This window comes from Myotis davidii, unplaced genomic scaffold, assembly GCF_000327345.1.
Source record: "Myotis davidii unplaced genomic scaffold, ASM32734v1 scaffold438, whole genome shotgun sequence".
Lineage (NCBI taxonomy): Eukaryota > Metazoa > Chordata > Mammalia > Chiroptera > Vespertilionidae > Myotis > Myotis davidii.
In genome coordinates this window covers 2749372-2765575 of record NW_006290031.1, presented here as the reverse complement: position 1 = coordinate 2765575, position 16204 = coordinate 2749372, and the positions used below count along the sequence as shown (strand labels likewise).

Sequence of the window (16204 nt, the reverse complement as noted above, 5' to 3'; positions counted from 1 at the left end):
TATGATAGGGGTGCATATATTCTTTCTGATTGGTGTTTATTATTTCTTGGGAAAAATTCCCAGAAATGGGATCACTGGGTCAAATGGCAGTTCCATTTTTAATTTTTTGAGGAAACTCCATACTGTTTTCCATAGTGGCTGCACCAGTCTACATTCCCACCAACAGTGTAGTAGGGTTCCCTTTTCTGTACAACCTAGCCAACACTTGTCCTTTGCTGATTTGTTGATGATTTTGATATGCCTTTCCCTAATGACTATGATGTTGAGCATTTGTATGTGCTTATTTGCCATTTGAGCGTCTTCTTTGGAGAAATATTTATGAAATACTTGCCTTTTTGTTTTGCGTGTCAGTAGCCTGGTGACTGACTATTCCGTAGTAGGGCCACAGTCAGTTTATAAGGTCAAGAATTGCTCTTCGAGGACTCTAGCACAATAAGGCAATAGCTAATACCCAAGCATGACTCTAGAGACTGCCTGTTTTTAATTGGGCTATTCATCTTACTGTTGTGTTGTAGCTTGCTTAATTTTTAAACCAATATTATGTTTGGCTCTAAAATTGTTTTTTATCTTACCAAATTCCCAATTATCCTAACACTATTTATTTAATTATTATTTCCTTCACATTCGTTTGTACTATCTTCTTTTTTTTTTAATATATTTTATCGATTTTTTACAGAGAGAAAGGGAGAGAGATAGAGAGTCAGAAACATCGATGAGAGAGAAACACCAATCAGCTGCCTCCTGCACATCTCCTACTGGGGATGTGCCCGCAACCAAGGTACATGCCCTTGACTGGAATTGAACCTGGGACCTTTCAGTCCATAGGCCGATGCTCTATCCACTGAGTCAGACCGGTTTCGGCTGTTCTATCTTCTTTATCAAATAGTTTGTTTTTCAAAAATACATGTGAAAAAAAACTTTAAAACTATATTTGCAGACAAAAAGATGAATTTGTAAAGACTTCTTGATTTAAAAATTTCACATTATCCACGTTACCATTTTTTTAAAAATGCAGTACCATCCCGATTAAAACATTCAATTTAGAACTTAGGTCCATAAAAGGTTCCTAAAATAATTTTTGGAAGAACCATGAGAGTACAATCAGATCAGGAATACCGGAACAGGAAGATTGATAAGTAACAACTGTTTTAGTAATATATCAGTGGGTATTGTAAAGTTGCAGCATGATCAACCGAGCATGCTACTGGTTCAGAAATAAAAGATAGGCTAATAAGACCTAATGAAGGATTGAAAATAATATGCCATAATTTATGTAAATTTATTTCATAGTAAAGCAGCTTTTTTGTTGTTGTTAATCTTCACCCAAGGATATTTTTTCCATTGATTTTTTTAGAGAGAGTGGAAGGGAGGAGGGGAGAGAGACAGAAAGAAACATCAGTGTGAGAGAGACACATTGATGGTTTGCCTCCAGCACGCAAGGCCAACCCAGGTACATGCTCTTGATTGGGAATCAAACCCGAGACCCTTCAGTCCCTTGGCTGATGCTCTAGCCACTGAGCAAAACCAGCGAGGGCTAGTATTTGTGTTTTTTTGTTTTTTTAACATATTTTTTTATTGACTTCAGAGAGGAAGGGAAAGGGAGAGAGAGATAGAAACATCAATGATGAGAGAGAATCTGAACGGCTGCCTCCTGCACGCTCCCCACTGGGGATCCAGCCTGCAACCCAGCATGTGCTCTTGACTGGAATCAAACCCAGGATCCTTCAGTGCGGAGGCTCTATCCACTGAGCCAAACCCGCTAGGGTGAATTTATGTTTTAAATAAAGCTAGACAAGGTATGTTTGTTTGTTTGTTTGTTTCTGATTTTAATGGAAATATGTGGAGCTTTAATGCTAATTTAATTTTTACTACTGGCTTGATAAAAAAAAGAAAAAGTCATTAAAAAAAACCACAACTATTTGCCCTAGTCAGTTTGGCTCAGTGGATAGAGCATCGGCCTGTGGCCTGAAGCGTCTTGGATTCAATTCCAGTCAAGGCCACATACCTCAGTTGCAGGTTCCTCACCGACCAGGACCCTGGTCAGTGCATGAAGGAGGCAACCAATGAATGTCTTTCTCTCACATATATATTTCTTTCTTTCCCTCTCTCTTTCACTTTCTCTAAAACTCAGTGGAAAAATACCCTTGGGTGAGGATTAAAAAAAAACAAAAACAAAAAAGCAACTATTTGAGGGAGGAAAAGTTTAGATATTATATATTAGCAAATTCCTTTGACATATATGTAAATGCTGTATTTCTCCTTATGTGATACGTTGACATGACTTATTACATCAGTAGATTGCCTAAAAATTAGCCATTCTAACATATTTTATATCAGCCCTTTTTAGATTGTAGTCAGTTATTGTTACAATTTGTAAATTGTTCATATGTTTACTTTTATATTGTCAAATTATTCTAACTGGTATTTTATTTGGCGTTACTGTATATCATTGTGTAAATGAAGTTTATTTATAGTTTACTTTTCCAACTAGACTGTAGTAAAAGATATTGAAGGGAAAGGAATGTGTGTGAATCAGAGCCAGGTCCTTAGAAAGCAGTATGTGGCAAAAACAATACATAGTAGGCACTGGAGAAAAGGGTTTTACTGAATGGAAATTTTTTATAAAAAGCACCAATATGCCCTACTTGGTTTGGCCCAATGGATAGAGCGTCAGCCTGCGGACTGAAAGGTCCAGGTTCTATTCCGGCCAAGGGCACATGCCTGGGTTGCAGGTTCAACCCCCAGTAGGGGGCATGCAGGAAGCAGCCAATCAGTGATTCTCTCTCATCATTGATGTTTCTATCCTTCTCTCCCTCTCCTTGCCTCTCTAAAATCAATAACATATATATTTTTTTAAAAGGCAGCCATACTAATAAAAGGGTATATGCTAATTATACCGGACAAAGCCACAGTGGCTGCGAGGGCTGGAGAGGGCCGGCAGCCACGGCACATCGGAAGTTCCACCTTTGTGCATGAGCTGCACAGGAAACACCTTTTCTGACCGCTCATTGGCTACATTCGCAGTAAGCCATTCGCAGCATTCTTGGTAACTTGGGTAATAAGAATCCAAGAAGGTGATGTAGGGTTTTTCCACCTCACTTCTGGAAGAAAAACAAAGGTCCACTGCTGGAGGGGCTAAGAAATGTCATATCCTGCCCTAGTCGGTTTGGCTCAGTGGATAGAGCCTTGGCCTGCAGACCACAGGGTCCCAGTTCGATCCCAGTCAAGGTCACATACCTAGGTTGCAGGCTCCTCCCTGGCCCGGGCTCACGTCAGGGTTCATGCAGGAGGCAACCAATCAATGTGTTCCTCTCACATTAATGTTTCTCTCTGTTTTTCCCTCTCTCTTCCACACTCTCTAAAAATTAATGGAAAAATATCCTGAGGTGAGGATTAAAAAAAAGAAAGAAATGTCATATCCTATGAAAGAGACATATTGAAAATGCCTAAAGAAAGTTGTCATTTTTTTGTGATGAAGGGAGAGGAGTCCCTGTTGATGAAAACACCACAGCGGTTGCGAGGGCCGAGGGCCAGCAGCTGCGGTGGCTGGCAGTGGCGGCAGCAGCCGGGTGATGAGGGCGGCACCTTCTCCTGATCAGCCTGGTCGCCTCCCCCAAGAGGCCCCCTCATCAATAGGACATCTTTTGAGGCCTCCCAGACTGTGAGGGGGGTAGGTGTGCCCGGACCTCTAGTATATCTATAATAGACAAAGATATCTTTGTTTACATGTATAAATCTTAGTTTTTTTTTTGTTTTGTTTTTGTTTTTGTTTTTTTAGATTGAAGAGCAGTCAGACTGTAAGATCCTAGATGGACACTTTGTTTCTCCTATGGCACACTATGTACCTGATATCATGCCAGTTGAATCTATTATTGCAAGGTAAGAATTTTTATTACTAAATAAAAATTTAAAGTACTAAGTTGTTTATGTTAATTTAAGTTATAACAATATCAATGCCATCTTATTTGAAATTACTTAGCATTAATTATAATAATTATGTGACATTATTCCCATTACACATGGCGTGAGAGGAGAGTGAAATCATAGAGCTTTATTATTTTGACATATTTAGTATGCATTTGGACTTAGGCTGTTATCCACTGAAAATATCCTATATAATAAAAGCCTGATATGTTAAGTGTGTCTAGTCAACCGGTCAGCCGTTCATCCAATCAAAGTGTGATATGCTAAGGCTGCTCAACTGCTCACTATGATGTGCACTGACCACCAGAGGGCAGATGCTCCAACTGGTAGGTTAGCTTGCGGCTGGGATCTGGCCAATTGGGACTGAGCGAGATGGGCAGGACATGCCCTGGAGCCCTCCCAGGCTGGCCAACCTCCCCCGTCCCTCTCTGGCCCTGATTGTGTACTGGTGGGGGTCCCTTGGCCTGGCCTGCACCCTCTTGCAATCTGGGACCCCTCGAGGGATGTCAGAGACCTGGTTTTGGCTTGATCCTGCAGGCCAGGCCGAGGGACCCCATTGGTGCATGAATTCGTACACTGGGTCTCTAGTACTGTTATAAATATGTTTTGTATAAGTCTCATGGTAACCACAGAACTAAAATCTATAATGTCTGAACAAAAGAGAAGAGAAAAAAGTATATCACTACAGAAAGTCATCAAATTATAAAAGAAGAGAAAAAAGATAAAGAAGAAACAAAATACTCGTGACACAGGCAGAAACAATGAACAAAATGGCTATAGTAAGTCCATACCTATCAATAATCAGTTTAAATGTAAATGAAATAAGTTCTCCAATTAAAAGACATGGAATGGTTGAATGGATAAAGAAACAAGACCCAGCCCAGCCAGCATGGCTCAATGGTTGAGCATTGACCTAGGAACCTGGAGGTCATGGTTCTATTCCTAGTCAGGGCACATGCCCAGGTTGCAGGTTCGATCCCCAATCCCCAGTGTGGGATGTGCAGGAGGCAGCTAATCAATGATTCATCAATTCATTGATGTTTCTCTCTCCCTCTCTTTGTCTCCTCCCACTGCGAATGGAGCCTGCAACTTGAGCATGTGCTCTGACTGGGAATGTCTTTGGTGCATGGGGCGATGCTCGACCAAGCCACACTGGCCAGGGCAGAAAAGCAGTTCTTGTTGCCTGAGAATGCAGCCACAGCCTAAAGACTTAATCATGTATATTAATGTCTCTAGCATAAGAAAATTTTATTATGCATTTATAAAGTTGTGGTATTGAACAAGATAAAAAAAGATTACAATAAATTCTGTGTCTATATGGTAATTGAATATTTTGCTGTCCTAACATAAAACAAATTTACAATATCTTTGTTGCCTTTAGGCAAATATTAAATACTCAATTACAATTTTAATGTCAGAATTCTGGAGACTGTTTTCCAAAATAATTTAATTATGAAACTTTCAAGCATTGAAAGTTTGTATTAAAAGCCTTTACGCCCTGACCGGTTTGGCTCAATGAATAGAGTGTCAGCCTGTGGACTGAAAGGTCCCAGGTTCGATTCCAGTCAAAGGGCATGTACCTTAGTTGTGGGCATATCCTCAGTAGGAGGTGTGCAGGAGACAGCTGATCGATGTTTCTCTCTCATTGATGTTTCTAACTCTCTATCCCCCTCCCTTCCTCTCTGTAAAATATCAATGAAATATATATTTTTTAAAAGCCTTTAAAAGATAATTAATTCAGGTGCTTTATTTTAAATAGGTTCCAATTTATTGTGCCTAAAAAATGGAATAGCAAATATAGACCCGTATGCATTCATCTTGCTGGAACAGGAGATCATGTAAGACTTTATTATGACATCTAATCCCTAATTTGTCAACATACTCTCCTGTTATGTGATTATTATATTCTATAAATGTGTCCTCTTTTCTTTCCTTAGCATTACTGGAGACGACGAACACTGATGGCTCGTCCTATGATTAAAGAAGCTGGAATGGCTTCTTTGTTGTTAGAAAACCCTTATTATATCCTTTCGTGATACCTAGAAATCTTTTCTCTTATGTATTTATAGATTTAGTCATTCAAAGGAATGATAGGTAGTAGCCAATTTTTCTAAATTAGTTAAATTTAGTCATCAGTTCAAAAACTACTTAAGAATGAAGTGAAAAATTACTTTTTAGATTGAAGAGCAGTCAGACTTTTAAAAAGCCTTCATGCCTTTTAAAAACTAAAATAAGGATTGTGCTTCTGTTGTATAATAAAGATAAATGGTACTTCTGTTTCCTGTGAGACTTATTTTATGCTGCATTTTAATATTAAGTCAAATGTTTGTTATTAAGGAAACCCTCATGTTTTAAGTGCTTTATAGTTAAGTATCAGTTGAGGTTTAGAACAGTTCTTAACTTAATTTTCAAGATGACGTCAGACTATGTCCAGAAGAAGAAACGAAACTGGCCCTGGCTGGTTTGACTCAGTGGATAGAGGGTCGGCCTATGGACTGAAGGGTCCCGGGTTCAATTCCAGTCAAGGATACATTCCCAGGTTGCGGGCTTGATCTCCCCAGTGGTGTGTGCAGGAGGCAGCCAATCAATTACTCTTTCTCATCATTGATATTTCTATCTCTCCCTCTTCCTTCCTCTCTTAAATCAATAAAAATATATTTAAAGAAAAAGAAACTAAACTGATGCACAAATATAACAAAATGCTCAACATTGCTGGTAATAAGAGAAATGTAAAGTTAAAGCAACACTAACAAATATTTTAAAAACAAAACATAATACTCATGAGACTATTATGAAATGGGCACACTCACTACTGACTACTGAATATCAGCTCAACCCCTTAGGAAAGCATTTTTACCACATTGAATCAAGAGCCTTAAAAAGCTTCACATCCTTTGACAGGATGATTCTCTTTCTGGGAAATTTAATCTAAGGATAAAATACTAAGAAAAGATAAAGTAATAGGAAAGAGAAAAGATAGTTATATAACTTGATGTACAATAGTAAAACATTAGAAATAGCTTGAATGTCCAACAATAGCAACATGGTTGAGAAAACTGGTTCATAATATTGTAATATTATGCAATTGGTTCTATAATGTTTATTATTCTACCATTTACTGCCTGTATGACCATGGACTTGTTAACATAATATTTTTGTACATCAATATTTTTGTTGGCAATGGGAATAGTCTCTTAGGTTATTCAGAGTATTATAGAGTTAATAGAACATTGCCTGGTAAATAATGTGTTCAGTAAATTTTAACAGTTATTATTTTAAAAGTTTACAGCAATATATGTAAGTATTTATAGTGTAAAAATGGGATATATAACTCTATGATATGGTATAGGTATACAAAAAAACCTAAAAACAAAACCCATTTAAAATACTGTGGAAAAAAATAGGAAAACTACACCAAGATATTAACATAGTTGTCTGTAAATAAACTAAATTTTTTCTAATCCTTTCTGTATTTTCTAAAAAATTTTAAATTGATTTTGGAGAGAGGTGGGGAAGGGAGAGAAAGAGAGAAACATCAATTTGTTGTTCCACTTATTTATGCATTCATTGCTTGCTTTCTTGTATTGAACCTGGAGATGGAACACTCAACCTTGGTGTATAGGGGTGATGCTCTAACCAACTAAGGAACCCAGGTTTTTAGGTTTTCTATAATAATATAAATGAAAAAATCCAATAAACTGAAGTTGAAGACTGCACAACCCAATAAATATACTAAAAACATTGAATTGTACACTTCAGATAAATTTTTTAGCCCTGGCCAATATGGCTCAGTTGGTTGGAGCATCATCCTGTGTACGAGAGCGATCAGGACATATACCTTGATTGCAGGTTCCATCCCCAGGGCGCATACCTGAGGCCACCAATGGATGTATCTCTCTCACATTAATGTGTATGTGCCTCTCCCTGTTTCCCTCCCTCTCTAAAATCAATAAAAAATCTTTAAAATAAATTGTTAGTCCCAAAAAGAGAAGAAGAAGAAAAAAATTATTATCCCTGTCCTGTGTCTTCAATGGTTAGAGCATCTGTCTGCAAACCATAAGGCAGTGGTTCTCAACCTTCCTAATGCCGCGACCCTTTAATACAGTTCCTCATGTTGTGGTGACCCCCAAACATAAAATTATTTTCGTTGCTACTTCATAACTGTAATTTCGCTACTGTTATGAATCGTAATGTAAATATCTGATATGCAGGATGTATTTTCATTGTTACAAATTGAACATAATTAAAGCATAGTGATTAATCACAAAAACAATATGTAATTATATATGTGTTTTCCAATGGTCTTAGGCGACCCCTGTGAAAGGGTCCTTCAACCGCCAAAAGGGTCACGACCCACAGGTTGAGAACCACTGCCATAAGGTTTACTTCCTAGTCAAGGGCCTGTACCTGGGATGCAGGTTCGATTCTGTGTGCAGGAGTCAACCAATCAATGTGTCTCTTTCACGTGGATGTTTCTTTCTCTTTTTCCAACTTCCTTCCTCCCTTCCACTCTCTAAAAATCAATAGAAAAAATATCCTGATGTGAGGTTTAACCAAAATAATACTAATAAATTATTTAAAAAATAAAGCTCTATAAAACCATTTCAGCCCTGACCGGTTTGGCTCAGTGGATAGAGCATCAGCCTGCAGACTGAAGGGTCCCAGGTTCGATTCCAGTCAAGGGCATGTACCTTGGTTGCGGGCACATCCCCAGTAGGAGGTGTGCAGGAAGCAGCTGATCGATGTTTCTCTCTCTCTATCCCTCTCCCTTTCTTCTCTGTAAAAAAAATCAATAAAATATATTTTTTTTAAAAGAAAACCATTTGAAAAACCTGAGAACTTCTAAACAGCATATTTCAGATAACTATAAAATAGTTATTTCAGTATTAAATTGTCTTTAACTAATTTAAGTTAATGTGTTTTGATACCAGAGAATATTTGTTTTAAAACTTTCTCTTTGACCACATTCTTAAATGGCTGCAGGAAACCCAAGGACCAAATGTAAGTATATATCACCTTCATTTTTGCAGTCTTTCTATTGAATTTTCAGCAACATTAAAGTTTTTGATAGTCTTTGGTTAACCATTTCTAAGTTTAATCTCCAAGTGTTATTGCGGGGAAATTCTGTTATAAAACTATAGTAGGAATGTTAACTTTAATTTTTACTTTAAGCTTTTTGCATTTTAAATGTATGATAAAGAGATAAATTTTTGCCAAAACCGGTTTGGCTCAGTGGATAGAGCGTCGGCTTGCGGACTGAAAGGTCCCAGGTTCGATTCCGGTGAGGGACATGTACCTGGGTTGCGGGCACATCCCCAGTGGGGGATGTGCAGGAGGCGGCTGATCCATGTTTCTCTCTCATCGATGTTTCTGACTCTCTATCTCTCTCCCTTCCTCTCTGTAAACAATCAATAAAAATATATATATAGAGAGAGAGAGAGAGAGAGAGAGAGAGAGCGAGAGAGAGAGAGAGAGAGAGTGTAGATACTGAAGAAAATATTTAAAAAAGATAAATTTTTAATAGGTTGACTAAAGATATATTTTATTTGTAAAATTTTAACTGAAGAAAGTATAAAACATGTTCCTTTTTAAAAGGAAAAGTACATTTACTTTGTGAAATTAAACACTTATTTTTTATTCTTGCAATGCATAATATAGGTAAACTTTCTCTTCCTGGTCTTTTAAAATGATCAACTTTAAGGCAGTGCTTTTTGCATTTTCATAATCTATGTTATATTTAGTTTTGATTCATTCAAGAAATATTTGATCCTAGACACTGGGAAGACAGCAACAAAAAGACAAGGTCCTTACTTTCATAGAGCTCATATTCTAGTATGGGAGAGAGATAAAAATTAATAAGGTAATTTCATATACTTATCAATACCATAAAGAAATAAAGCAAGGCAATGGGATAAAGAGTAATAGAGTGTGGGTGCAGGGATGGAGCAGTATTAGATATGAGGATATGACGTAATGAGAAGGAGCCACCAGGGTGACAACCTGGAGGAAGATCAGCCTCAGAGAAGGAAGAGTAAATGAAAAGCACAATGTGAGCACCGATTGAAGAGTAGTGCAAGATGAGATCAGAAAGGTAGGCAAGGGTCAGGTTAGGAAGAACCATGATTAGAATTTTACTGTAAGTGCAGTGGGAAACCTCTAGAGTACTTTAAGCAGAAATTAAAATGATAAGACCTACTGATAAATTCATTTTTGTGGGTAAGAAATCAAAAGTGCTGACTTGGACATATTGGTGATATCTGTTGGACCTGCAAGTAGAGAAGTCAAATAGGGAGTTGCAAAGTGGTGGAAAGATCAGTTTAGAAGTCACTTGTCTATGTGATCATGGCATAAAAGAGGTCATGAAAATGGGGTGTGGTAGAAGCAAACCTTATAAAGTGGGAAAACTATATAAATTTCCTAGTGCAGACTTGTTGCGAGAATTATAATGTTTATAAAATATCCTGTTACATTTGTGTACCCAGAAAATATAATAATGCTCCAATGTATTTATTTTTTTAAAAATATATTTTATTGAACTTTCACAGAGAGGAAGGGAGAGAGACAGAGAGCCAGAAACATCGATGAGAGCGAAACATCGACCAGCTGCCTCCTGCACATCCCCCACTGGGGATGTGCTCGCAACCCAGGCACATGCCCCCGACCGGAACCGAACCCGGGACCCTTCAGTCCGCAGGCCAACGCTCCATCCACTGAGCCAAACCGGTCTCGGCTGCTCCAATGTATTTAATTTTTCTCAAATAACTCATCATAAGAAAGAAATGTCTTGCAATTTAAATAATAATAAACAATTCTCTCTCTTTTAAAATATCTTAACCCTGTTTTCATCAACAGTGGTTAAATAATTTGAGACTGGGTTTATTGTTATATATAGCCATTATCTCAAAACCTCACATCGGTAACTTCTGTTAAAGAGCAAACTGAGGTGGACCTGAGAATTCAAATTTCCATACCAGATGAAAATAATCAGGGGAATTCTGTAATCATAAATAGCAAATTAGAATGAGGATAGGAAACAAATATAAGGATAAATGAGTTCTTTTATGATGAAGCATGAGTATGATCTGTTTTGACATAGGATAACATCCTAATATATAAAAACCTTGGGTACCTCACCACCGGAGGCTCGACCAACCAGAAGTCAGTCCTGCAGTCAGCGCTGAGGCCTGAAGAGAGAATCAGGGTCTGATCCGTAGCCCCTGTGGCAGCTGTTGATCAGCACTTACCTCTCTATTTCTCTCCAGCAGCCACACCTCCATTTCTCTCCAGGCCTCCACCAGGGCTGCTGATCAGCCCCACCTTGCTGATCAGGCCCCCTTAATAGGCCCAGAGACGCTGACTGGCATAGAAACCATCCAAACAGAACAAAATCTGGGTGAAGTGTGAGGAGCCAATGGCTGCCTAGTAGGCAGAGCTTTTGGCACTAACTGGCATAGCAACTGACCAACCAGAACCAAATCTGGGTCAACTGTGAGGAACCAATGGCTGCCTAGGAGGTGGAGCTTTTGACACTGACTGGCATAGGAACTGATCAATTAGAACCAAATCCGGGTCAACTGTGAGGAGTCAGTGTCTGCCTAAGAGGCAGAGCTTTTGACGCTGACTGGCATAGAAACCAACCAATCAGAAACAAATTGGCCAGGAGAGGAGGACAGTTGGGGGCAAGATCAGGCCTGCAGGGGAGGGCAGTTGGGGGCGATCGGGCTGGCAGGAGAGGAGTTAGGTGTTAATCAGGCTGGCAGGAGAGCGGTTAAGGGGTGATCAGGCTGGCAGGCAGAAGCGGTTAGGGGCAATCAGGCAGGCAGGCAGGCAGGCGAGCAGTTGCGAGCCAGCAGTCCCGGATTGTGAGGGGATGTCCCCCAAGAGGTCCCAGAGGGTGCAGGCTAGGTGAGGGACACACACACACACACACACAAACCACCACCCCAGTGCAAGAATTTCGTGCAACAGGCCTCTAGTCCTATATAATAAAAGTCTAATATGCAAATTGTCCCCTCCACTGGGAGTTTGATAAGGGAGCAGGGCCGGCCAGCCAAATTCCCATGTCCCCTTCCCCAAGCCAGCACAGGCGAATGGGACCCCACCTGTGCACGGATTCTTGCACCAGGCCTCTAGTAGTTTCCATAAAGAGAAGCCCTACCTTATGAATATGGAGCTCTGAGAGGATGTGGGAGGACACTGGGCATAATTCTGTTTTCAACAACTTGTCATTCCTGTGGCATCGGGTTCTTTGCATATAATTATTCTACGTAGGCATATAGTGAATGACCATTGATAAAATGAATTTTTGTACACTTTGACAAGGTTTCATCCAGTAGCCAACTATGTGCATATGTCTTCATAAATTATGTATTTAAGATTTCGGTAATACATGAAACTAGTATTAGGTTAAACTCTTACATTGCTTTTTTAAAAATGTTATGCTTTTAAGTTCTATTGTAATAAGTTCTTTCTAAGCGCACAACTATAAATTTGTTTTTCCTTATACAGTCATGGTAATTTAACAAAATTGGCAGTATAAGAAATATTATTTTCCCATAAGTATTTTAAGGTTTTATAAAGTGCCATCAAATAAGATTCTTTTCTGAACTTGAAAATAGTAAAATAGTTGAAATTCAATAAAGATTATATGCTAGAGAGCATATATAACTTAAGTAAGTTATAGGTGATTAATATGTAGAACTATATTAGCACTCGTTATATCAACTCAGTCCATTGTTTTACTCAACTACTATTCCTCTTAAAAGAATAAAGATAAACCTTGACTGCCTGTTGTAAATTTTCACATATAAAAATGTAAATACATTAAAAAATAATTTTCTTTTTTGTTTTGTGATGCTAGAAGGTCCAGCTTAAAAAATGTGTCTGACCTATTTGTGATGGGAGGAGCTCTTGTTTTGGAATCTGCAGCTCTCTTGCACTGGCTAGAGAGGGAGGGTTATGGACCTCTAGGAATGACCGGAATATCCATGGGAGGACATGTAAGCCTTTCATTTCAAATGATATTTACTTATGATTGTGTTTATAAGATCTAGGGAATCTAGTTGCTTTTAAAATTCATTTTATGTATAGAATTAATTTTGGTTTTGGTGAAAGAAGAAACATTCTAAACTTTCATTCCAATTATAAAATAATGATGTTATTTTTTGGTATGATTTATGTAGACACTGATTGTACTTACTCCACAGCTATATCTCAGGTATTGGATTTGGTATTTTATTAAAAGTTGATTATGAAACTTTACTCAAGTTTCAAGTATAAATGTCTTATATTGGTGAAAATAGCTAATTTGGAAAATACTTTTTATATATTTATATATTTTTTTATTGATTTCAGAGAGGAAGGGAAAGGGAGAGAGAGAAACATCAAAGTGAGAGAGAATCATTGATCAGCTGCTTCCTGCACACCCCCTACTGGGGATTGAGCCTACAACCTGGGCATATGCCCTTGACCAAAATCCAACCAGGGACCCTTCAATCCACAGGCCGATGCTCTATCCACTGAACCAAACTGGCTAGGGCTAGAAAATATTTTTCATTTATCTCTTATCTTTATACCTGATACCACCAACTTATTTTACCTTTGTCTTGTAGTGTACTAAAATGGCCTCCTACTTGGTTTGCTTGCCATGTATTCTTTTCTCTTAAACTTTTTCTTAACAGTCTTTCTTCACACCTTAGTGATCTTCCCCAATCTGATCTCTGCTCTGTTCTGCCTAAAACCTGCCAAAGACTTGCTCTTGCACTGGCTGTAACTATGCCAGGTGCTAGTACCCTTCTGGTGCCCCTGCATGCCCTTCCACCTAGCTGAATAACAGCTTGCTCTTCTGGTTCCAATTTGGAGCTTACTTCATATGACAAGCTCTCCTGACTCCCAGCCTTACTCCAGACTATACTTCATCTCTCATTAGTACTTATTTCACTGTACTTATTTAGCCATCAGTTTGCTCCATGAAGCAGTACATTCACTGAGGGCCAGGAATATGCTCTGGTTCCTTATGTGGACTGATTAGTCATTCAGCACATTAAAAAAATATATTTGCTGTAAGTTATTTGACTTATAAAATTAAGTTCAAAAACTTACTCAAATTCAAAGAGGTTACCAAAGAGGTGAAGCTAATAAAATCACTTCAAGAATTTACTCAAATTCAAAACAGCAACTACAAGACAGTAAACCTGAAGGCTGAAAAAGGATTTCTTTTCCTACCTAGTAGTTTCCATTTTTAGAACCTAGGTTGGGGCCTTATAATTTCATCTTGACTACTGCCTCTTAACTGGTTTTCCTACCTGAAATCTGATCCTCTCTAATCAGCCCTATAAGCCACTATCACTTTAGCTTCCTTGAATCACTCCTTAGACAATGCCACTCCCTTGCCCAGGCCTCTTGATTAATTCCCCATTATCTACAAAACAAAGGAACTTCTAATCTGATCCTGATCAATCTTTCCAGCCCTACTTATCTCCTGAACCCACTGACCACATGTGCACTATTGACCAGCTGAGCTGAAGTACAGGGTGTGTCAGAAGTAGTTTTACATTTGTGAGTATGCAAAACAAGAGTTTACTCTTGTAGTATTATTTATTAACTTATATTATTTTCCATACAAACAAATATAAACCTACTTTTGCTCCACCCTGTATTATGGATGTTCCCTACAACAAAGACTTTGTGCTTTCTCACTATCCTGCCTTTAATCCTATTGTGTTCTTAAATGGAAGACATGACCCCATCAATCATTTTCCCTAAGTGACAGCCATTTCATGAAGCCTACCCCAATTCCTCTAGCCCAAAACAACTCTTCCCCTCTCTAAGCATACATATTACATTATTTTAAAGTAGTTATATGTTGTGTTTTGCAGTTTACCAAATTCTTGGCATCTTTTAGTCAACTTCAGGGGTCTGAGGGTTTTTTTTATTTTATTATTTTTTAGGGTCTGAGATTTTATAGTTGTGATTTTGCTATACCTGAGCAAGTCACTTAGGTAATGAGTGTATCTACATCTCAGCATGTGTGCGCTATATTTACCCAGTAGAAAGTAGCTCTCTATCAAAAGTCTTGAGATTACTTAAAATTTTCTAATATATTTGACTAGAGGCCTGGTGCACATATTCATGCATGAGTGGGGTCCCTTGGTCTGGCTGGCGATCCGGCAATCGGGGCGTCTCACCCACTCCAGATCGGGGCGGGGCGGGCTAGCCCCTGGGAGGAAAGACAGGAGTTTGGCTGTGAGAGCGCACTGACCACCAGGGGACAGGTCCTGCATTGAGCATCTGCCCCTGATGGTTAGTGCTCATCATAGCAACCAGTCATTTGCTCAACCAGTCATAAAAGTCACTTAGGCTTTTAAATATAGATTGCTTTCAAAGGGGGAAGTTATATGTTGTAGTTGAATTTATGACTTTTGGACGTTTGAAAGGTTGCTTGCTAGTCATTCTCATGAGTGTTTAGAGCAGTGGTTCTCAACCTTCCTAATGCCGCAACCCTTTAATACAGTTCCTCATGTTGTGGTGACCCCCAACCACAAAATTATTTTCGTTGCTACTTCATAACTGTAATTTTGCTACTGTTATGAATCGTAATGTAAATATCTGATATGCAGGATGTATTTAGGCGACCCCTGGAAAGGGTCGTTGGACTCCCAAAGGGGTCGCGACCCACAGGTTGAGAACTGCTGGTTTAGCGGCTTTTTGTGTCTTATCAACTACTACACAAAGTGCTTGTTAATATTAAATATTTTTTATTTTAATGAGTAGAAAATTTAAACAGAAGCTCTCTAACTGACTGTGTTAACATATTACAGATGGCTTCCTTAGCGGTATCCAACTGGCCTAAGCCCATGCCATTGATTCCATGTCTGTCTTGGTCTACAGCATCTGGGGTCTTCACTACGGTAATTTAATTGCAACTAATATTTAGATAGTTATATATGCTTATAGGTAATTGTTTGGGGGGATCCCCAAACCACCCCCAGGTTTGGTGATTCACCAGAAGAAATCACAGGACTCAGCATGTACTCATGACTAAGACTCATTAGAGCAAAAGAGTACAATACAGAATCAGCAAAGGGAAAAGATACAGGGGGCAAAGTCCAGAGGACACCAGGCACAAGCTTTCAGTGGAGACCTCACACTCTGTATTGGCTTCCTCCAGGAGTGTGACAAATTTGCCAAGTTGTATCCATTAGTGTAATTCACTTGAGCACACAAGTCCAGGGTTTTTCTCAAGGCTCAGTCATTTAGGTTCCCTCTGCCTGGCATGTCC

General features: G+C 38.8%; 1 protein-coding gene across 2 annotated transcripts in view; it reads left to right on the top strand.

Moving 5' to 3' along the window:
• The window catches only part of ABHD18 (abhydrolase domain containing 18), a 49388-nt gene that overhangs the window by 22944 nt on the left and 10240 nt on the right, over positions 1–16204 (top strand). Inside the window, exons 4-9 of one of the 2 annotated variants that reach the window (XM_015563326.1) lie at positions 3779–3879; positions 5684–5762; positions 5862–5948; positions 8900–8925; positions 12785–12923; positions 15744–15833. In XM_015563326.1, the coding sequence (XP_015418812.1) occupies positions 3779–3879; positions 5684–5762; positions 5862–5948; positions 8900–8925; positions 12785–12923; positions 15744–15833 (522 nt within the window). Of the gene's footprint in view, positions 1–3778; positions 3880–5683; positions 5763–5861; positions 5949–8897; positions 8926–12784; positions 12924–15743; positions 15834–16204 lie in introns of both variants that reach the window. The other variant, XM_006762817.2, reaches the window with a different exon arrangement.